Source organism: Myotis myotis, unplaced genomic scaffold, assembly GCF_014108235.1.
Source record: "Myotis myotis isolate mMyoMyo1 unplaced genomic scaffold, mMyoMyo1.p scaffold_m19_p_26, whole genome shotgun sequence".
In the NCBI taxonomy this organism is placed as follows: domain Eukaryota; kingdom Metazoa; phylum Chordata; class Mammalia; order Chiroptera; family Vespertilionidae; genus Myotis; species Myotis myotis.
Window position 1 is genome coordinate 2,691,370 of NW_023416331.1, and position 22,265 is coordinate 2,713,634.

Sequence of the window (22,265 nt, forward strand, 5' to 3'; positions counted from 1 at the left end):
GCCGGGCCAGGAAGCGAAAGCGAAAGCGGCGGGGACATCCTGGGGGCTGGGGCTGGGAGTGGGGAGGGCGGACCGAAAGGAAGCCAGGCAGAGGTGCGGGAGCGGTTTCCGAGCTCAGCCTTCAGCATCTCACCGGGAGACCTCCGGAGCTGCAGGCCGGTGAGTCCGTGCGGGGGCACCCGCAGCGCTACCAGGGACGCCGCCCAGCCTGCCGGCCCCCTGCGCCCCTGCTTCCTCTCCCCTGGACCCGCGGGGTGGTGTGGGGTGGGGAGGGGAGGGAAAGGGTGGGGACTCCAGCTCCCTAATTCTCTCCCTCCGTCGTGCAGGCACACCATGGGGCTCCCCGACCTGAGGCTCTGGGCCTCCCTGCTGCTGGCGGACTGGGCTGTGCTCCGGCTGCTCCAGGGCACCCTGGACGCTCTGCTCCCCGGGGGGCTTCTGGGCCTGTGGCTGGAGGGGACCCTGCGGCTTGGAGGGCTGTGGTGTTTGATGAAGCTGGGGGGGCTGCTGGCACCGGCGGGGACACTGCTGCCCGCGCTCTGCCTGGCGCCCCCTCTGTTCCTCTCCCTGAGGGCTCTGAGCCCAGGGGCCTTGAGCGCGCCCCCAGCCAGCGTGGCTGCAGCCCCGTGGAGCTGGCTGCTGGCGGGGTACGGGGCTGCGGCGCTCAGCTGGGCGGTGTGGGCCGTGCTCAGCCCCCCAGGAACCCCCGAGAGGGAGCAGGGCCAGGGGCAGAGCCAAGCCCTGATGTGGCGGCTGCTGAAGCTCTCCAGGCCGGACCTGCCCTTCCTCGCCGCCGCCTTCTTCTTCCTCGTGGTGGCCGTGCTGGGTGAGTCAGGCAGGCTCTGGGGGTTGGCGGTGGGAAAGGCCCTGGCCCCTCACCGTCCTGACTCACCCTGCCTGGTTCCAGGGGAGATGTTAATCCCGTATTACTCTGGCCGTGTGATCGACATCCTGGGAGGCGATTTTGACCCCGAAGCCTTCGCCAGCGCCATCTTTTTCATGTGTCTTTTCTCCTTTGGGAGGTAGGTGATGGCCGACGGTCCATGTGCTAGGCCCCAACAGGGCCCCTCGCAGTCCTAACTGGCACTTAAACTGAAGCATGCGTGAGCCTTCTTACCCGCCATTCTATTTCATGCGCCCGTTCATTCCCGCATCCCGCCATTCTTGCCACCATCTTCAAAGTTTGTATTACATCATCACAGCACAAAGACAGCGAATGTGGGACACAATGCAGTGTCTCAGTGGCCCCTCAACATTTTCATCTCATTAAATTCTTCTTCTCCTTTGTCTTCTCCCTCCCACCTCAAGTTTGTTTCCCAAGTTACCTCTTGTCAGGGCCGGCGTTTCTCCCTGACCCTTCCCCACTCGCCTCTGAAGATCTTACCCTGCCCCTTGTCACTCTTCTTTCCAGCACCTTTTCTGTTTCCCACTTCATGGCTTTCCCCTCTCTTTTTAGACATACCCAGGAGTCTGCTGTCAGCCACCTCCCTACCTCCCTCCCTCCCTAGGGCGGGGCTGGGATGGGTAGGATGAGGTGGGCGAGGCGCTGAGGGCACACAGTGAAGGAGCTGCTCACTCTGCTCACCCTCGTACCTGGTAGCCCAGAAACCACTTCTTCATATGTCTTCATTCCATTCTTGCTTCTTTTTGCTGAAACCGATTTCTTAAAAGTGGTGTGTTGTTTTTTTAAAAATCAAACTTTAAAAAAAAAACGGTCATCAATTCTCTTTGCTTCTGTAGCACTTGGCATTAACAATCTCTCATTATTGATCTCTTTCTCGAGTTAGCTTTTATGAACTCTCTTTCCCTTCCAGGCCACTCTGGAGACGTCCCTCCTCTGGACCCTTAAGTATGAACTTTCCTCCTCACTCAGGCCTTTGATCTTTAAGAACATTTTCCCCACTGAGCTGACTCAGTGCATCTCTGTAGGCGTCTCCAAGATCCCCGTTTCCGTGTCCAGCTCCAGCCGTGTAATCCAGTTGCCCCCTCGACCTTTGGCGTGGACAGCCCACCCTCATCTCACACTCCGCATACCCGGGGCTCCAGATACCTCCCCCTCCCCCCGGGTCTTGTTCCCTGCCTGAAAGCATCAGTCCCCTGGGCTCCAGCATCAGCGCCAGGGATGCCTTCCTCGTGTTCAGAACTAGCCATGTCGTCTTCTGCTTTCACGGTGTTTCTCTTGTGGCTCTTTTCTCTCTGTTCTCACTGCAATCAAAGTCCAAGCCCTCATCATTTTGTGACTGACTGTATCCCAGCAGCCTCCCAAACCTGGTACTAGATTTGTATGAGAAACCCATATTTTTGCAAAATACCTGCTTCCATGTTTTCACGTTTCCCCTTCACATTTTATTGTAAACTAGAGGCCTGGTGCACGAAATTCATGCACGGTAGGGTCCCTAGGCCTGGCCGATGATCAGTGCTGATCAGAGCCTTCCGGATGCTGGCCAGGGCCTTCCTTCATTCTGTGCCGCCCCCTGGTGGTCAGCGCACGTTATAGTGAGCAGTCGAACTCCTGGTGGGTGGAACTACTGAGGGGACAATTTGCATATTAGCCTTTTATTATATAGGATATCTGGTTGGTCTAAGAGGAGTTGTCCAACTCCAGGGCCCCTAGAGTGGGGAACAACAAGATAGGGCTCAGGGACTTGGGAGGGCGGTTCCCACAGAGAAGTACCCAGGGCGAGGAGGAAGGACTTTGGGGTGGGGAGAAAGGAGACTGAGACGAGGGGAAGCCTGGAGGGATAGCTGGGGGAGGCCAGGCAGCCACAGCCGATCTCTATTTACGATATCTTCTCACTTCTATTGTATTCTTCCCTTGCGTCTGGCATAAATACTGGTGAATTTGTACGAGTTAGGATTTTGTTCTGAGTATTGCTCACCATGCCTTTTTTTCCCTTGTCCTCTGCTTATTTCTGCCCCCCTTGCCACTGTCCTTGTCTGGTTCATTTCTCTTCTGCCTGTCCGGGTATACTTCCCCCAACTTTGCATTTCTTTTCATTCTGTGCTTTCTCCTTTGTTTCCCTCACTCATTCCCTCCCTCCTCGGTCCCCGCAGCTCGCTGTCCGCAGGCTGCCGAGGAGGCTGCTTCCTCTTCACCATGTCCAGGATCAACTTGCGGATCCGGGAGCAGCTCTTCTCCTCCCTTCTGCACCAGGACCTGAGTTTCTTCCAGGAGACTAAGACAGGTGAGGCCTGGCGTCCAGGAGACTAAGGCAGCTGGGGCCTGGCGTCCAGGAGACTAAGGCAGCTGGGGCCTGGCGTCCAGGAGACTAAGGCAGCTGGGGCCTGGCGTCCAGGAGACTAAGGCAGCTGGGGCCTGGAGTCCAGGAGACTAAGACAGGTGAGGCCTGGCGTCCAGGAGACTAAGGCAGCTGGAGCCTGGCGTCCAGGAGACTAAGGCAGCTGGGGCCTGGAGTCCAGGTGTGGGCTTCCCCTCCACCGCACACAGCCTGTCCCCTGGCCTGCGCATGGAGGAGGTGCTCAGAGGAGCGGCTGTGTCAGTGGGGAGGGTCAGGGGCAGTTGCTGGGTCTCCATTGCGCTCTGTCCTCCCAGGGGAGCTGAACTCGCGGCTGAACTCGGACACCAAACTAATGAGTTCCTGGCTTCCTCTTAATGCCAACGTGCTCCTGCGGAGCCTGGTGAAAGTGGTGGGACTGTACAGCTTCATGCTCAACCTGTCGCCTCGACTCACCCTCCTGTCTCTGTTCGAGGTGCCTCTCACCATAGCGGCTGAAAAGGTGTACAATGGCCGCCATCAGGTATGCGTGGCAGTTAGGGAAGAACCAGTCCTAGAGGTCTCTTCTCAGCCATCAGGGCAGCAGTTCTGGCAGCTCCATAAGTTCCATGACTCCTGGGACTGTATGCATGTGCGGGGAGGGGGCGGGGCCGGGAGAGGGGGAGGAGAGAGAGAAGGATGGAGGGAAGGCACATTTTTCTGAGGAGAGGGTAATTTTCATCAGAGTCTTAGAGGAGTGTGCACATACCTCCCCACAAAAGATTAAAACTGCCACCTGAGAGGGTTTAGGCAGCGCTTCCCCCTCAGAATCAGCAGGAGTGTAGAGCAGGTAGAATGTGCGGTCATGTTAGCCCCATCTCCTCTCCTACAAAAATTGTGGTAAATATGCATAACATAAAAATTACCATTGTACACCATTTAAAATGCCATTTCAGTGGCATTAGACACATTCACACTGTTGTACCACCGTTTCCAGAAAGGGGACCTGGCCCCAAGCGGGTCTGCCTAGGGCTGGCCAGGAGTGTGTGGGTTCTTGACTTTGTGCAGGAAAATTTTACAACATGAGTCCAGGTGACTATGAGGAAATGTTTATTATAGCTTCGGGCGTAAAACAGGGAAGGGCCTAGAAGAAGCTACAGGAAAGCCCAGGCTGGGCTGCCCTAGCTCTCTGGGGAGTCAGAGAAAAGGGGCCTTGGGGGCAGGTTCAGGGGATTAGCCTGGGACGAGCTGCCACTGCCCAATGCTCCCTTGGTTGCAAGCCTTGTGGGGTCCTTTAGGGTTCAGGAGGTGCACGCCTATCGGGGGAAGAAGAGGGGAAAGGGTATGGAGGGGCTGCTCCCAGAGGGAGAGCCCACGCTGGGTCCTTTGTCTTGAGGCTTTATCCTCTCACAGGCAGGAATCTTAGGGGAGGTCTTGGGGTTTGGGGGGCGGTTCAGCAGAATACTCATCAGTTTTCTAGGTGGGCTCCTTCAGGGCCATGGTCTCCACCGAGGGGTCAGTGCCAGGGCAGGGGGCCGTCAGTCATTGCAGCTGGTCCTGGCTTTGCCCACCTGGCTTTGCTGCCTTTGTGAGCCTGGAGCTGAAATACAGCTGAGGCCTAGATGCTGTCTCTAGGGAGGGGACCTTCTGCATCTGCTGTAAATTGCTCTGCAGCGTGTCCAGCTCTCTGCCTCAGTTTCCCGATTCCACTTGACCTGGCTCATGGCCTGTCTCACAACCATCAGCACTGCACCCTGCAGAGCTCTTTTCAAACGGAAACTCCAGCCCATTAAACAATGAATCCCCATCCCTCCCTCCCCCTGGCTCCTGGCAACCACCATTGTACTTCCTGTCTATGGATTGATTACTGAGGTATCCTATAAATGGGTTCGTACAGTGTTTGTCTTTTCGTGACTGGCTTACTTAATGTAGCATGACGTCCTCGGGGTTCATCCATGTGGTAGCATGTGTCAGAATTTGTCTCCTTTAAACCACTGAGCCACACCCCGGGTTGGTCTCCGGTCCATGTTGTTACAGCTCCACCTTCTGTAAAGTAGCTGTGGCTCCTTGGGAAATGACCCCCACTCTCTTGTCGAGACACAGGGGGTGCGAGTGAGCTCAAATGAAGGGAAAAATAGTGTGTGTCCCCCTCACTCACCAGCAGGACAGTGCCTGCTCCCTTGTTCCCTCCCTCCTCGCGCGTTTCCTCCGGGAAATGTAGGGAGAGGGAAAGAGGTCAGCTTGTGTTCCTGGGCAGACTGGCAGCCTGGGGGCTGGGATGCTGCCACAGCGCGCGAACCCCCGCATCTCCTCCCGCGTTTCCAGGCGGTGCTTCTGGAGATCCAGGACGCGGTGGCGCAGGCGGGGCAGGTGGTGCGGGAGGCGGTTGGAGGGCTGAAGACCGTGCGCAGTTTTGGGGCTGAGGAGCACGAGGCCTGTCGCTACGAGGAGGCCCTGGAACGGTGCCGGAAGCTGTGGTGGCAACGAGACCTGGAAAGGGCCCTCTATCTGCTCTTCCGGAGGGTGAGCCGGCGGAGTGGCCTGGGGGCGGGGCTGGGACGGGAGGGAAGGGAGGAGTCTCTCAGCCCCGCCTTCCTTCTCCCTCCCAGATGCTGCACTTGGCGATGCAGGTGCTGATGCTGAGCTGCGGGCTGCAGCAGATCCTGGCCGGGGACCTCACGCGGGGCGGGCTGCTCTCCTTTCTGCTCTTCCAGGAGGACTTGGGCCACCACGTGCAGGTGCGTCAGCAGCCGCGCATGCTCTCTCCGTCCCTCTGTTTTTCTCTCTGGCCTCTGGGCCTTGGGATTTACTGGTTCTCCTTAAAAACACAAGACAAAACTAAATCCCAGCTCATTGTGTTATGAGGAATTTAAAACATAACCCCCCCCCCCACACACACACACACACACCACCCAGGACAGACTACAATGAACCGCATGTAGCCATCACCCACTTTAACAAGGATCAGGTCATGCCCACCTTGTTTCACCTGCACTCTCCCCTCCTCCCCACCCATAGTATTTTGAAGAAAATCCCAGATATAATTTCATATGTAAATATTTCAATTGTATTTCTAAAATATAAAGTTAAAAATATAGCCTGACTGACATAGCTTGGTTATATATGTAACCACAAAGCCATTATCACACCTGAAAAATTAACGATGATTCCTGAAATTCACCAAATACAGTCAGTGCTGCCTGGGCTTGCCTCATACAGGTAATGTGTGCGTGCATTGCATCCCCTCTCTCGGATGGAGCTGTGGTGGCATCAGCCACGGGCTCTGACACTGCCATCCCGTCCCCTGCCCGCTGGACACACTCCCCGCCACTGCTTGTTGGACTAGAAAAGGCAGAAGGAACATTTAGCTCTTTCCCTGGATTTACCAGGTTTCAAAAATAGTTCGTCACTTCATCTTGGGCTTTATTTTGTATATTCCCTAGACATTTGTGGAACATTTTGTGTGTGGAGAACTGTGGGAGGCGCCACGGTGGGCACAGTGCCCCCTAAGGACGTCCATGTCTCCTGGGCAGGTCCCTGTGCACCAGCACAGCCCGCAGCGGGACTAGGAGCGGCCCCGCGGGACGGGGAGGAGGGGGGGGCGGGGGATGCGGTCCGCGGTGCAGAGCAGCTGGAACAGGGGGCAGTGGTGCTGCTTGTAGACCAGCCACCAGCCCGAGCGCACCTTTAAAGGAGGTCGCTTTTCTGGACGAGGGGAGTGTGTGTGTGGGAGGGGCGGGGGGCGGGGTGGACATGGCAGAGCGGCGGGCGCAGCCGGAGGCCGGTTTCTGGGGGGCTGACCCTCCCTCCTGTCTCCCAGACCCTGGTGTACATGTGCGGGGATATGCTGAGCAACGTGGGCGCCGCCGAGAAGGTTTTCCGCTACCTGGACCGACGGCCGAACCTGCCTCCGCCGGGGACCCTGGAGCCGCCCACGCTGCGGGGCCTGGTGGAGTTCCGGGACGTCTGCTTCGCGTACCCCCACCGCCCCGACCAGCCGGTGCTCAAGGTGCGCGGGCGGGAGGGACCAGGCCTCAGACTGGATCCGCCGCGGAGGGGCCGGCCTCGCTCTGGTGGAAAGAAGGGCCCGCGGGGAGGGAGGAGCGGCGCCTTAGTCTCCCGCTCTTCCAGGGGCTGACGTTCACGCTGCGCCCGGGCCAGATGACGGCGCTGGTGGGGCCCAACGGCTCTGGGAAGACCACCGTGGCGGCCCTGCTGCAGAACCTGTACCAGCCCACCGCGGGGACGCTGCTGCTGGACGGGGAGCCCCTCGCCCAGTACGAGCACCGCTACCTGCACAGGCAGGTGTGTGGGAGGAAGGGCAGGAGTCGGAGGGGGGGCAGGTGCAGCGGGCCCGGAGTCATGGGGACACTCGGGGGAGGGGCGAGGACCCCGGAGGCGCCACGTCCCCCGCTCCCTCCGCGCAGGTGGCTGTGGTCGGGCAGGAGCCGGTGCTGTTCTCGGGCTCCGTGAGGGACAACATCGCCTACGGGCTGCCGCGCTGCAGCGACGAGGAGGTGATGGCGGCTGCCCGGGCGGCCCAGGCGGACGAGTTCATAAAGGAAATGGCGCACGGACTACATACAGGTACCTCCGCCCTGACAAACGGGAGCTTACCTTTGGGTGAGGGCGGTGCCCCTGTAACTCCACGGTCTCTGCTCCCTCGCCCTCCCCTGGGTCCCCACTGCCCCTCCCAGCACCAGGCGCTCCGGGGCAGCCCAGCGGGTGCCACCCCACCCCGCCCTTAACCAGGGCTCCTCGCCTGCCAGGGAAACACCAACTGTGCCCGGTCCCTGCTTGTGGGAGGGGGTCGTGGCCACTTGTAGGTGAAGACGGGTGTTTCGTGGCCTCTCAGACGTAGGGGAGAAGGGGAACCTGCTGGCCGTGGGGCAGAAACAGCGTCTGGCCATTGCCCGGGCCCTCGTGCGGGACCCTCGCGTGCTCATCCTGGACGAGGCTACCAGCGCCCTGGACGTGCAGTGCGAACAGGCGGTGAGTGCGGGGCGGCGGGCCTGGCGGGGCAGGGCCCCCCGTGGACGGAGCACCTGTGTCTTCTTGTGTGTGTGCGTGTGGGGGGGTGGGGGGAGTGGAGAAGCTGGGGGGAGGAGAGGATGGGGCATGTGGTGTTGGGGGCAGCCCCCCCTGCGGCCTGTGGCTGAGAAGGGCAATGCAGCCCTTTGTGGGCCCCTTTCCCGCCTCCTGGGTTTCTCGCCGTCTGTACCCTAAACCGGAGGGGCGGGCCGGGGGTGTGGCGCCCTCCTGAGGCTGTGTGACCCCTGCAGCTGCAGGACTGGCGCTGCCGCAGGGACCGCACGGTGCTGGTGATCGCTCACAGGCTGCAGACGGTGCAGCGCGCCGACCAGGTGCTGGTGCTGCGGCAGGGGCAGCTGCTGGAGCGCGAGCAGCTCCGGGCCGGCCAGGACCTCTATTCCCGCCTGGCGCAGCAGCTGGAGGGCTTGGAGGGCTTGGAGGGCTTGGAGGGCTTGGAGGACTGAGGCCCGGCACTGGCCCCCATGGCCGCCTTCGGACGAGCAGCGCGCTCTGAGCCTCCTGGGCTGCGCCTTCCGGCAGCCCCGGTGGCTCCGTGATGCAGGTTTGGACCACGCGTGCCTTTGCTTGCGGAGGGGGCTGCTGTCTGTGCCCAGCGACCTTATTTCCGCGAAGAGCAGCGCAGTGCCTGGTGCTGAGCCGTGTACTGTGCAGAATAAATGTATTTTAAAATACTTTTCTTGTGCTATAAGCAGCACACACTCACATGGAGAAGTAGTCTGACCTCTGTTTCCCTTCCCAGAGGTGACCACAGCTACTTTTTTGCCGGCTATCCTGCTGGTCTTTTATCTGTTCTTTGAGAGCTACAGTAGCCAAACGGACATAGATTTTCAGAGGTTGCCCCTCTGTATCCTTCCCCATTCCCACCAGCGTCTGATATTTTGGGAGCCAGGGTAGGGAGGGGCAGAGCTCAGTTCCATAATTAACAATGTTAATAAAAAATTGATGATAACTGCTGTTTATAGTGTTTAATGTGAATAGGAACTGTGCTAGGTGCTTTTCATGTGTTATCATTTTGAGTCCTTATTCTCGATCCTATGAAGTTGGCTACTGTTATCCCCATTTTATGGATGAGGAAACCGAGTCTCAAAGAGATTAAATAACTTCCCGAAGCTTACACAGTGGAGCCGGACTTTGAATCCAGGCCTGACTCCAGAGCCCACACTAGGCCATGTATCCTAATAAGCTCTTATCTACTACCTGGCACAGGGCTCGAGTCATTGTAGACAAAACTAAATGTCTGTTGGGTAAGTGAACAAATCTTTTTCCACTGTCCTCATTCTTGGTCCTCCCTACAGGGACCAACCAATGAAACGCAAAGCTGCACACATTTCTGGTTACTGGGAGGGGCTACCTGTGAAGGCTCCTATTCTAGGAAGCAGAAGCTTTCACATTCCCAGAAACAGCAGGTACTTTCCAGCGCTGGCGGGGAGCTGGCCAGGCTTCTGCGGGGGATTCTGCTCTGCCCGGAACTAGGCAGCGGGTGGGAAGAACCCTTGGCTGCCCGCCCGCAGCGCCGCAGCTTGGGCTCCTGAACGTCGTGAGGGTGAAACACGGCTTTGGGGAGATGCAGGCCAGCTGATTCCCTCCCCCGCCCGCCAAAGGTCCTTCCTGCCTTTATTCAATGGGCATTATAATTCCTGGGCCTCCCAGCCTGTGGAAACCAGCCCTCATGAAGAAGACAATCTGTTAAAATTCTGTGGTATCCTCAGTACAACTGCACCCACAGACCCATAATACTGTAAACCCAGGAAGGAAAGTGGCCTGAAGCCACAGCTCAGCAGCGATAGAGCCGGGAGGAAAAGTTGGGTGCTGATGGCAGTGCAGGAAGCTGCAGCGGACGAGGGTCTTAAGCTGCCCCCAAATTTATCTCAGGACAAACTCCCAGGTACACCTGTGTCCGGGACACAGAAGAATGTTCCCTGACAGTCAAGGCAGTCGGTCTTGACTGACAAACCCTACCGGTGTGGTCTGTTTAGCAGCCACAGGGAGTGTTGCTTGCCCCAGAGTTCTAGCTCTCTTCACTCACCCCGCCTGCCCCCAGCACCATGTGATTTCCCTTCTTGTCTCTGACCTTCAGTATCTTTCCCACTCAGTCATGTTTCACTCGTTACAAAGGAAGATATGAAAGGAAAGGCGGAACCTTAGGAGCCCAGAACAGCCTCTACCTCCTCCGCCCTGTTCAGCATTGAACTTCAAGTCCCTTGTGCCCCAGCCCAGCCGAGTGGTGAATGCAGAGGAGAAGTGAAGAGTTGTGAGAGGTGAGGGAAAGGACTAGGGAATAAGGAAAACAAACATCTCCCCTGTTTTGGGTGTTCAGCAAGTGAAAGGGGCACCCCTTTATTTGAGTCTGATGCCATCTAGTGGTTCTAGGAGTTTTCAACAGTTTTATGGACTCATGAATTATAATAATTCAATAACAATAACAATCATTTATAGAGTCCTTCCTGTATGCTACTGCTGTGCTGTGCCTGATATATATTCTTAGTTTATCTTCAAGGTAATTCTAAATGGCAGGTATTGCTACCCCCAGATCCAGGAGACTTAGACACATGTACTGACTTCCCGGGCCACAGAGCTAGGAAGAGGTGGAGTCTGCCAGCTTTACAACCAACTCGACAAGAGCTGTTGCCTCTACTTCCTGCATCCACTTACCCTCCCACTATTCTTTTTTTTTTTTAAGAAGATACAATGTATTTGAATAGACAATTTGTTCATGTGGTTTAAAATGAAAAGGCAGAAAACGGTTCACAGAGGAAAGCCCCACTCCTGTTCCGCCCCACGGTTTGCCAGCATGCCAGTCGCCATCCCTGCTTGGAGCTCAGTGTTATCCTTACAGAGAAATTTAATGTTCACTTAAGCATATATGTGTCTTGCTCCCTAGTTTTTCCAATAACAACTCCCTAAATTCCTTGTTCTTTTAAACATTAGAAATACAAGGTGGGCCAAAAGTAGGTTTACAGTTGTGAGTACACAAAACACAAAGTATTCTTGTATTATTATTTATTAATTAGAGGCCCAGTGCATGGATTTGTGCACCGGTGGGGTCCCTCAGCCTGACCTGTGCCCTCTCGCAATCTGAGACCCCTCGGGGGATGTAAGATTGCCGGTTTTGGCCTGATCCCCGCAGGCCAGGCCGAGGGACCCCACCAGTGCACAGATTTGTGCACAGGGCCTCTAGTATGCATATAAGATCTTTGGTTAATCTCTTCCCACTCTCCCCTTTTCTCACTTCCCTCTGAAATTCATCAGCCTGTTTCATGTTTCCATGCCTGTGCACTGAGCATCTGCCCCCTGGTGGTCAGTGCTCATCATAGCTACTGGTCGAATGGTCACTTAGGCGCATACACACACACACACACACACACACACACACACACACACACACACACTAGAGGCCTGGTGCATGAAATTCGTGCACAGGAAGGGTCCCTAGCCCTGGCCGTCGATCAGGGCTGATCTGTGGGGCAACTGGCAGGGCGACTGAGGGGCCCTGCTGGCACCCACCTTAGCTGGCCTGGGGCCTGCAGGCTGGGGGCAGCTCCCTGCATTGAGTGTGCCCATAATAGCAACCTGTCGTACCGCCATTGTTCTGCTGTTTAGTTAATTTGCATATTGGGCTTTTATTATATAGGATAGACTAGAGACCCGAAGCACAAAATTCATGCAAGAGTAGGCTTTCCTTCCCCTGGCTGCTGGCACCGGCTTCCCTCTGGCACCCAGGACCCGGACTTCCCTTCCTCCAGCCTCCAGAAGGCACCTGGAACCCAGGCTTTTCTCTGGCCACTGGCAGGCACCTGGGACCCAGGCTTCCCTCGCAACCCTGGCTTCATCCGGAAGGGCATCTGGTCTAATTATCACATTACACTTTTATTATTATAGATGACTAGTGACCTGATGCATGGATTTGTGCACATTGAAAGGAAATTAGAAGGTGGTGATGGGGCGGGACTGGGTGAGACAGGCTGGACATGCCCTGAAGCCAACCTCCTGTGGTCCTCCCTGGTGTCTGTGGAGTGAGCGGGATCCCTCTGGCAGGTGAGGTCCCTCAGCCTGGCCTATGGGGATTGGGCTGAAACCAGCTCTCCAACATCCCCCAAGGGGTTCCGGAGTGCTAGAGGCACTCTATAAAGTTGCTTTTGTACAGGGTGTGGAATGCAAATGCAAGTGTGCAGTAAACCAGATTTGGGGCCTACAGTGTTGCAGCAACAACATAACCCATGGCTGAAGGTGGAATCATGTGGCCCCGTGAGGAATCGGGCTTCCTTCTCTCTGGTTTTGGAGTGTGTCACCCAAGAACCACTGCTGCCAAGTCACTGCAGCTCACCAGCTCCTGAGTTGAGCGTCTGCCTCCTGATGGTCAGTGTACATCACAGTGACTGGTTGGACGGTAGAGGGACACTTAGCATATTAGCCTTTTATATATATATAGATTATATTATTTTACATACAAACAACTGTGAACCTACTTTTGCACCACCATGTATATGGCCTTTTTATAGAAGTACCATATTTCATTTAGCCTGTCTCTTCCTGTTGATTGGCAGTCTTTCACTACTATAATTAATGTCTTGAGTAGACACTGTGATATACATGTGCAAGAATTTCACTAGGATAATCCGAAGAGTATGGTGCTGAGTCCAAGAGTATTATTAATATTGACAGATATTGTAAAATTGCCTTCATAAATTGTACTACTGCACAGTTCCCATCAGTTTTTCTGTTTCCTCACATTCTCATCAGCACCAAGTTGTTTTAACTGTTTAGATTTTGCCAGTTTTATGGATAAAAAGTTGCATCATATTGTAGTTGTCATTTGCTTTAATTTTATTACCAATTAAGTAAGAACTCAGAAAGAAAAATTGGGATGCAAGCAGCAAAGATGAGAAACACACACATGCGCAACACACACACACACACACACACACACACACACCAACAAGTAACAACAACAGCAAACCTGTCTAAAGTATCAGTTCATTAAAATGAGAAATTAAAAAAATGACTATAACTATAAGAATCATTAGCAATAATGACTATTGAATTTAAGAACAAGATGGAAAAATCACAAACACCAGGAGAACGAGGCAGATAAAGTAAAAGCCTTCTCAAGTCTTTGTCTTGTTTGGAAGGTTAGAGATATTGGTGAACTTCAATTGTTAGCCAATTGCTGTCAAGTTGTCATGTTAAAAATGTAGGGATAGAGATTCAGGAAGATGGCGGCGGTATAGGCAGACGCGTCCCAGGTCGTGTCCCTGAGCAAATGGAGTGAGCAGCTGAAACTAGTAACATCCACCCCGAATTGGCGAAATTCCTCAGCTGGCGAGACAGTTTACAGCCGGGAAGAGCAGAACTCCCCTGGAAAGGTAAAAAAACCAGAGATTTGGGCAGGAAAGTTTGCCAGACCTCTGAGCCCAGAGAGTCGGAGGGAGACCGCGTGGCAGACAGCCGCGTCCCTTGGGACAGGCACAGCCCCTGACGGGGGAAAGGAGAACCGCGGGATTCCTGGCGCCGCCGGGGGAATTGAGAGCTCGGTCTGTGATCACAGAGGACTGAGCCTAAAGGGGGCAGCCTGAAGAGCTGATCAGACCATGCAGTCCCGGTAAGAGAAGAAGCTTACAGAAACCAAGCCTTCCCCGTTTCCGCGGCCGGCGTTTGTTTGTTTGTTTTCACTGAACCCTGTTCATGGGACATTTCGGATACAGACACTCACCTATGCTGAAGAGAGGGAGAGTGTGCGGAGGAGTGGAATCTGGGGAGAGACTGAGGAGAGAAGGGGGGCCGGGAGAGGTGGCAGCGAATTGAGTGCTGAGACACCCCTGAGCCCACGTCTGAGGCAGCCATTCTCTCCGGAGAGTGAGACTCCTCCCCCCAGCCCCCAGGCAAGGAGCACAGCCACACCCAGATTCCACCCTGTAGGAGATCAAGGATTAAAATAACCTGATCAGTCCCTGGGAGTTAACAGGGTCTGGCCTATAGAGGGATTTTCAATCCCAGCAACAACACAGCACTGGTAACTCTTACGCAGCCAGCTCTGGGCAGTGAACTTCCACTGGACAGAGAGGCCCTGTAGCCTCAGAGGCCAACCCCAGAACACTGCCACCCAGAGGCTGACCCACAAACTGACTCTTTGCTAAACACAAAATAAGGCAGTCTGGGAAACAAAAGCGGCTTGCTTTAAAATAAGGACTGTGGTTTACAACACAGAGGAACAGTGTATCGCAGGGAAACTCAACACTCTCCTGAATACCTGGCAGGTCTAAGGCGAGCCACACTGAAGAATAGAAGAACCGAAGGACCTTCACTACTGCAATATTTTTTTTTCTTTTTTCACCTTTTAACTAAGAAACCAATTTTTTTCTTTTTTTTCTCTCTTTTTTTTTCTTTTCCTCTTCTTCTTCTTCTTTTTTTTTTCTTCTTTTTTCCATCACCTGATTTTACCCTTTTAATTACTACCTTCTTATTTTTAACCAGTATTATTACTGCTACCATTTTACCATTTTTTTTAAAGTGCCATTTTATTTTCTCTTTATTTTATTTTGGGATTAGTGTTCTCCATTCTATTTTCATCGTTATATTATTGGTTGTTTCTAGTTTGCATTTATCTCCAGGGAGCTGTTGCTGGAATTTGTTGGGATTAATGGCTGTTCTATAGGAGCATTCTCCTCATATAAAAAGTCTCTTCCCCTCTTCCACTTCATTCTCTCTTTTCGCTCTTTTTTTTTCTTTTCCTTTCTTTTCTCGCTTTTACTTTCCCCCCTCCTTTTTCCCACTTTCATTTTTGCACTCCTTTTTTTGGTCCCTAATTTTCTTTTCTTTTTTCTCTTTTCTCTTTTTCTCTTCCTTCTTCCTTATCCCCTAATTCTCTTAATTCAGGTGGTCACCTTTATTTGGGGTTATTAATATCGTGAATATATTTGTGTATAGTGCCTGGTACGTGGTGCCTTGTTGTGTTGTATTTTGTGCCTTTAAATCAACACAGCAGATCCAAGCAACAGCAACCTCCTGAGCACCACACCCTCTGCTGAGGAACAGCAGCTGTACGTGAAACCTCGCCCCACCAGCCAGAAGAGCCACCACAGCTGTGAACAGCACCCACCAGAGGAGTTGCTGCCAACTGAAGAGCAGCTGCTACCGCAACCGCCCAAAGAGGAACCGCAGACCAAGGAGTCACTGCCACCAAGGGAGCAGCCACTGAACGACTCAACGTCTAGATATGTCAGTGAGATCAAACATGGGTAGACAAAGAAACCCCCAAAGGAAAGAGAAGGAGGACTCTCCAGAAAAGCAGCTAAGTAATACAGAGGCATGCAACATGACAGAAAAAGAATTCAGAATAAGGGTCCTAGAGTGCATAAACCGGATGGAGGAAAAAATCGACAACCTCAGCAAGAAGCAAGAAGAAACAGATGAAAAAATCGATAACATATGGAAGAAGCTAGAAGAAACAGATGAAAAAATCGATAACATATGGAAGAAGCTAGAAGAAACAGATGAAAAAATCAACAACTTAAGTAAGACCCAAGAAGATATGAAGAGTGATATAGCTGCAATGAAAAACTCCATTGAAAGTATCAACAGTAGACTAGGAGAAGCGGAGGACCGAATTAGTGATTTAGAAGACAAGGAAGCAAAACACACCCAAAATGTACTGCAATTGGAGAAAAAAATGAAAAGACAGGAGGAGAGCCTAAGGGAGCTTTGGGACAACATGAAACGAAACAACATACGAATAATAGGGGTACCAGAACAACAGAAGGATGAACAAGGATTAGAAAACCTATTAGAAGAAATAATATCAGAAAACTTCCCTGAGGTGGGGAAGAAAAAAGTCACACAAGCCCAGAGAGTCCCAAACAAGGTGAACCCAAAAAGACCCACACCAAGACACATCATAATTACCATGGCAAATGTTCAGGACAAAGAGAGAATCTTACAGGCTGCAAGAGAGAGATGGAAAGTTACATACAAGGGATCTCCCATTAGATTGTCAAATGATTTCTCAACAGAAACACATCAGGCCAGAAAAGAATGGACGGAAATTTACAAAGTGATGCAAAGCAAAGGACTGAATCCAAGAATACTCTATCCAGCAAGGCTATCATTCAAAGTTGAAGGAGAAATAAGAAGCTTCACAGACAAAAAAAGGCTAAGGGAGTTTATCACCACCAAGCCAGCAATGCAAGGAATGCTAAAGGGACTGGTATAAAAATAAGAAATAAAAAGCTCAGAAAGAAAACAGCCACACAAAAACAGAAATGCCTACAAACAAGTACCTTTCAATAATAACTTTAAACGTAAACGGACTAAATGCTCCAAACAAAAGACATCGAGTGGCTGAATGGATAAAAAAACATGACCCATACATCTGCTGTCTACAAGAAACCCACCTCATTAGAAGGGACTCACACAGACTGAAAGTGAAAGGATGGAAAAATATCTTTCAGGCAAATGGAAAGGAAAAGAAAGCTGGGGTAGCAATACTTATATCGGACAAAATAGACCTCAAAGTGAAGGCCATAACAAGAGATAAGGAAGGCCACTTCATAATACTAAAGGGATCAATACAACAAGAAGATATAATCCTGGTAAACATATATGCACCCAATGCAGGAGCACCCAAATTCATAAAAAAACTCCTGGAAGATATCAAAGGAGACATCGACAACAATACAATCATAGTAGGGGACTTTAATACACCACTGACAGCACTGGATAAGTCCTCTAGACAAATAATCAGCAAAGATACAGCAATCCTAAATGACTCACTAGATCAGATGGACTTAATAGACATCTTCAGAACACTTCACCCGAAAGCCAGGGAATATACATTCTACTCAAATGCTCATAGGACATATTCAAAAATAGACCACATATTGGGTCACAAGCAAAGTATCCCCAAATTCAAGAAAATTGAAATCATAAAAAGCGTCTTCACAGACCACGATGGCATAATATTAGAAATAAACTACAATAAAAACAACCCAAAATACTCAAACACCTGGAAGCTGAATAGCATGCTATTAAATATTGATTGGGTTACCAATGAAATCAAAGAAGAAATTCGAAACATCCTGGAAACTAATGACAATGAAAACACAACAATCCAAAACCTATGGGACACAATGAAAGCAGTCCTGAGAGGGAAGTTTATAGCTCTACAGGCCTATCTCAACAAACAAGAAAAAATGGTAGTAAATCATCTAACTCTACAACTCAAAGAATTAGAAAGAGAGCAACAAGAAAACCCCAGAGTGAGCAGAAGGAAGGAGATAATAAAGATTAGAGCAGAAATAAATGACATAGAGACCAAAAAAACAATACAGAAAATCAATGAAACCAAGAGCTGGTTCTTTGAAAGGATAAACAAGATTGACAAACCTCTAGCCAGACTCACCAAGAAGCAAAGAGAGAGGACCCAAATAAACAAAATCAGAAACGATAGAGGCGAAATAACAACAGACCCCACAGAAATACAAATGATTGTTAAAAAATACTATGGACAGCTCTACTCCAACAAACTAGACAATTTAATTAAAAAAAAAAAAAAAAAAAAAAAAAAAAAAAAAAAAAAAAGCAAAGAGAGAGGACCCAAATAAACAAAATCAGAAACGATAGAGGCGAAATAACAACAGACCCCACAGAAATACAAATGATTGTTAAAAAATACTATGGACAGCTCTACTCCAACAAACTAGACAACCTGGAGGAAATGGACAAATTCCTAGAAAAATACAACATTCCAAAACTCAATCAGGAAGAATCTAAAAATCTCAACAGGCCAATAACTATGGAAGAAATTGAAGCAGTCATCAAAAAGCTTCCAGCAAACAAAAGCCCAGGACCAGACGGCTTCACAGGGGAGTTTTACCAAACATTCAAGGAAGAACTAAAACCTATCCTCCTCAGACTACTACAAAAAATTCAAGAGGAAGGAACACTTCCAAGCTCATTCTATGAAGCCAGCATCACCCTAATACCAAAACCAGGTAAAGACAACACAATGAAAGAGAATTACAGGCCAATATCCCTCATGAACATAGATGCCAAAATCCTCAACAAAATCTTAGCAAATCGGATCCAGCAGTACATCAGAAAGATCATACACCATGACCAAGTAGGATTTATCCCAGGGATGCAAGGATGGTACAATATCCGCAAATCAATAAACGTGATACATCACATAAACAAATTGAAAGAAAAAAACCACATGGTCATATCAATTGATGCAGAAAAAGCATTTGACAAAATTCAACACCCATTTTTGATAAAAGCTCTCAGCAAGGTGGGAGTAGAAGGATCATACCTCAACATAATAAAAGCCATATATGACAGGCCCACAGCCAACATCATACTCAATGGACAAAAACTAACACCATTTCCCCTAAGAACAGGAACAAGACAGGGATGCCCCCTCTCACCACTCCTGTTCAACATAGTACTGGAAGTGTTAGCCATTGCAATTCGGCAAGAAGAAGAAATAAAAGGCATCCAAATTGGAAAAGAGGAAGTAAAACTGTCCTTATTTGCAGACGACATGATATTATACATACAAAACCCTAGAGACTCCATCAAAAAGCTACTGGACTTAATACATGAATTTGGCAATGTAGCAGGATACAAAATTAACCCCAAGAAATCCGAGGCATTTCTATACACCAATAGTGAACTTTCAGAAAGAGAGATTATAAAAACAATCCCGTTTACCATCGCACCAAAAAAATTAAGCTACCTAGGAATAAACTTAACTAAAGAGGTAAAAGACCTCTACTCAGAAAACTACAGGACGTTGAAAAAAGATATAGAGGAAGACATAAACAGATGGAAGAACATACCGTGTTCATGGATTGGTAGAATCAACATCATTAAAATGTCCATACTACCCAAAGCAATCTATAAATTCAACGCACTTCCCATTAAAATACCAACGGCATACTTCAGAGATCTAGAACGAACTCTCCAAAAATTCATCTGGAATAAAAAAAGACCTCGAATAGCTGCAGCAATCCTGAAAAAGACCAAAGTAGGTGGGATCTCAATACCAGATATCAAGATGTATTACAAAGCCACTGTTCTCAAAACTGCCTGGTACTGGCACAAGAATAGGCATATAGATCAATGGAATAGAATAGAGAGCCCAGAAATCGGCCCGAACCAATATGCTCAATTAATATTTGACAAAGGAGGCAAGAACATACAATGGAGCCAAGATAGTCTCTTCAATAAATGGTGCTGGGAAAATTGGACAGATATATGCAAGAAAATGAAACTAGACCACCAACTTACACCATACACAAAAATAAACTCAAAATGGATAAAGGACTTAAATGTACGACAGGAAACTATAAAAATTCTAGAAGAATCCAAAGGCAACAAAATCTCAGACATATGCCGAAGCAATTTCTTCACTGATACAGCTCCTAGGGCACTTGAAACTAAAGAGAAAATGAACAAATGGGACTACATCAAAATAAAAAGCTTCTGCACAGCAAAAGAAACCATCAACAAAACAACGAGAAAACCCACTGTGTGGGAAAACATATTTGCCAATGTCATATCCGATAAGGGCCTAATCTCCAAAATTTATAGGGAACTCATACAACTTAACAAAAGGAAGATAAACAATCCAATCAAAAAATGGGCAAAGGACCTAAATAGACACCTTTCAAAAGAGGACATTCAGAAAGCCAAGAGACATATGAAAACATGCTCAAAGTCACTAATCATCCGAGAGATGCAAATCAAAACAACAATGAGGTACCATCTCACACCTGTCAGACTGGCTATCATCAACAAATCAACAAACGACAAGTGCTGGAGAGGATGTGGAGAAAAAGGAACACTTGTGCACTGCTGGTGGGAATGCAGACTGGTGCAGCCACTATGGAAGACAGTATGGAGTTTCCTCAAAAAACTACAAATGGAACTCCCATTTGACCCTGTGATCCCACTTCTAGGAATATATCCCAATAAACCAGAAACACCAATCAGAAAGGATATATGCACCCCTATGTTCATAGCAGCACAATTCACCATAGCTAAGATCTGGAAACAGCCTAAGTGCCCATCAGTAGATGAATGGATTAGAAAACTGTGGTACATCTACACGATGGAATACTATGCTGCTCTAAAAAGGAAGGAACTCTTACCATTTGCAACGTCATGGATGGAACTGGAGAGCATTATGCTAAGTGAAATAAGCCAGTCAATGAAGGAAAAATACCACATGATCTCACTCATTCATGGATAATAGAGACCATTATAAACTTTTGAACAATAATAGATACAGAGGCAGAGCTGCCTCAAACAGATTGTCAAACTGCAGCAGGAAGGCCGGGGAGGGTTGCGGGGCAGGAGGTAGGGGGGTAAGAGATCAACTAAAGGACTTGTATGCATGCATATAAGCATAACCAGTGGACATAAGACATTGGGGGATAGGGGAGACTAGGGGACTGTCTAGGGCGGGGGGATAAAATGGACACATGTAATACCCTTTGTAATACTTTAAGCAATAAAAAAAAAAAAAAAATGTAGGGATAGCCCTAGCTGGTTTGGCTCAGTGGATAGAGCGTCGGCCTGTGGACTGAATGGTATCAGGTTTGATTCCAGTCAAGGGCACATGCCTGGGTTGCAGGCTCGATCTCCAGTGGGGGGCATGCAGGAGGCAGCTGATCAATGATTCTCTATCGTTGATGTTTCTCTCTCTCCCTCTCCATTCCTCTCTGAAATCAATAAAAATACTTAAAAAAATGTAGGGATAACTCTTAACTAATAGAATTTAAAACTCCTAAGCCAGTAGGGAGATATTAGAGAATACTTAAAAATTTTAATTTTATATAAACATGAAAGGAGAAAAGAAGAAGCAAAGAAAGAACATAAAATAAAAAGCACAGTATATGACGTGAAAAGAAATTCAGAAAACTTGGTAATCACAATAAATGTAAATAGCATAAATTTAGGAGTTAAAGAAATTATCAGATTAGATTAATATTATCACCAACTCCAGTTCTATGCTCTTCACATGAATCACAAAAAAACCCCAAAACAACCCTAAAGACATGAAAAGGCTAAAATCAAAATATGCAACATGACATATAAAACTAAAAACAGAAGTCAGCTTGTCTGGTTACATTGATATTTAAATATATAGTCTAGCCCTGGCCAGGTGGGCTCAGTTGGTTGGAGCACTGTACATACTGTCTGTGGGTTTGATTCCTGGTCAGGGCACAAACCTAGGTTGTAGGTTTGATCCTGGTTGGGGTGCTGCCAATCTCTCTCTCTCTCTCTCTCTCTCTCTCTCTCTCTCTCTCTCTCCCGCTCTCTCTCTCTTTTCCTTTTCCCACATCCCACATCCCCCTCTCTCCTTCCCTCTCTAAAATCAATGAGCTTATCCTTGGGTAAGGTAATTTATATATATAATCTAAGACCAAAGGCAATTGTAGAGACAAAAATGATCATTGTATGATGATAAGTCACCAGAACATTATATTAAAACAATCAGTCTGCACTTACCAACAGTCACAAAATATCTAAGAAAATATAGAAAGAATAACAAAAAGAAATTGACAAGTAAAAACACATTTCTCAATAATTATAGATTAACTGGAAATATGAGTAAGCTTGCTGATGGCCTTGTCTGTAATACCTGAGAGTCAAAATCTATTTCTTAAAACTGATAAGTCAAGTAGTTGTATTAGAACATGTTTAGGAATACAAAGGTAAACACAAATAAAATGGAAGAGGAAAGGAGAGGATATAAATTAATATTATGATGTTCATAGAAAACTATAAGAAACCCTTCCAGAAGAAAAAACTAATTCTATTATACAAAAATAAAATTATCAAGACAGTCACAAAACATACACCTTCTTAAATATCTAAAAAACTTCAGTTAAAAAAAACACACAAAAAAGACACAGTGAAAGGTTTAAAAAAGAAATATTTCTATAAAAAGCATATTTATCAGAAAATAACAATCTCTAATTTACACAATCTGTTTGC

At 49.1% G+C, this 22,265-nt stretch overlaps 1 protein-coding gene across 2 annotated transcripts in view; it reads left to right on the forward strand.

The window, feature by feature from the left end:
* TAP2 (transporter 2, ATP binding cassette subfamily B member) overlaps window positions 1-22,265 on the forward strand; it is a 33,695-nt gene continuing 11,430 nt past the window's right edge. Inside the window, exons 1-12 of one of the 2 annotated variants that reach the window (XM_036356519.1) lie at window positions 1-159; window positions 327-826; window positions 908-1,022; window positions 3,055-3,185; window positions 3,554-3,759; window positions 5,541-5,738; window positions 5,825-5,953; window positions 7,036-7,224; window positions 7,347-7,520; window positions 7,643-7,802; window positions 8,071-8,207; window positions 8,498-9,216. In XM_036356519.1, coding sequence (XP_036212412.1) covers window positions 334-826; window positions 908-1,022; window positions 3,055-3,185; window positions 3,554-3,759; window positions 5,541-5,738; window positions 5,825-5,953; window positions 7,036-7,224; window positions 7,347-7,520; window positions 7,643-7,802; window positions 8,071-8,207; window positions 8,498-8,710 — 2,145 coding nt within the window. In that variant the 5' untranslated portion in view covers window positions 1-159; window positions 327-333 and the 3' untranslated portion in view covers window positions 8,711-9,216. Of the gene's footprint in view, window positions 160-326; window positions 827-907; window positions 1,023-3,054; window positions 3,186-3,553; window positions 3,760-5,540; window positions 5,739-5,824; window positions 5,954-7,035; window positions 7,225-7,346; window positions 7,521-7,642; window positions 7,803-8,070; window positions 8,208-8,497; window positions 9,217-22,265 lie in introns of those variants that run through there. The other variant, XM_036356520.1, reaches the window with a different exon arrangement.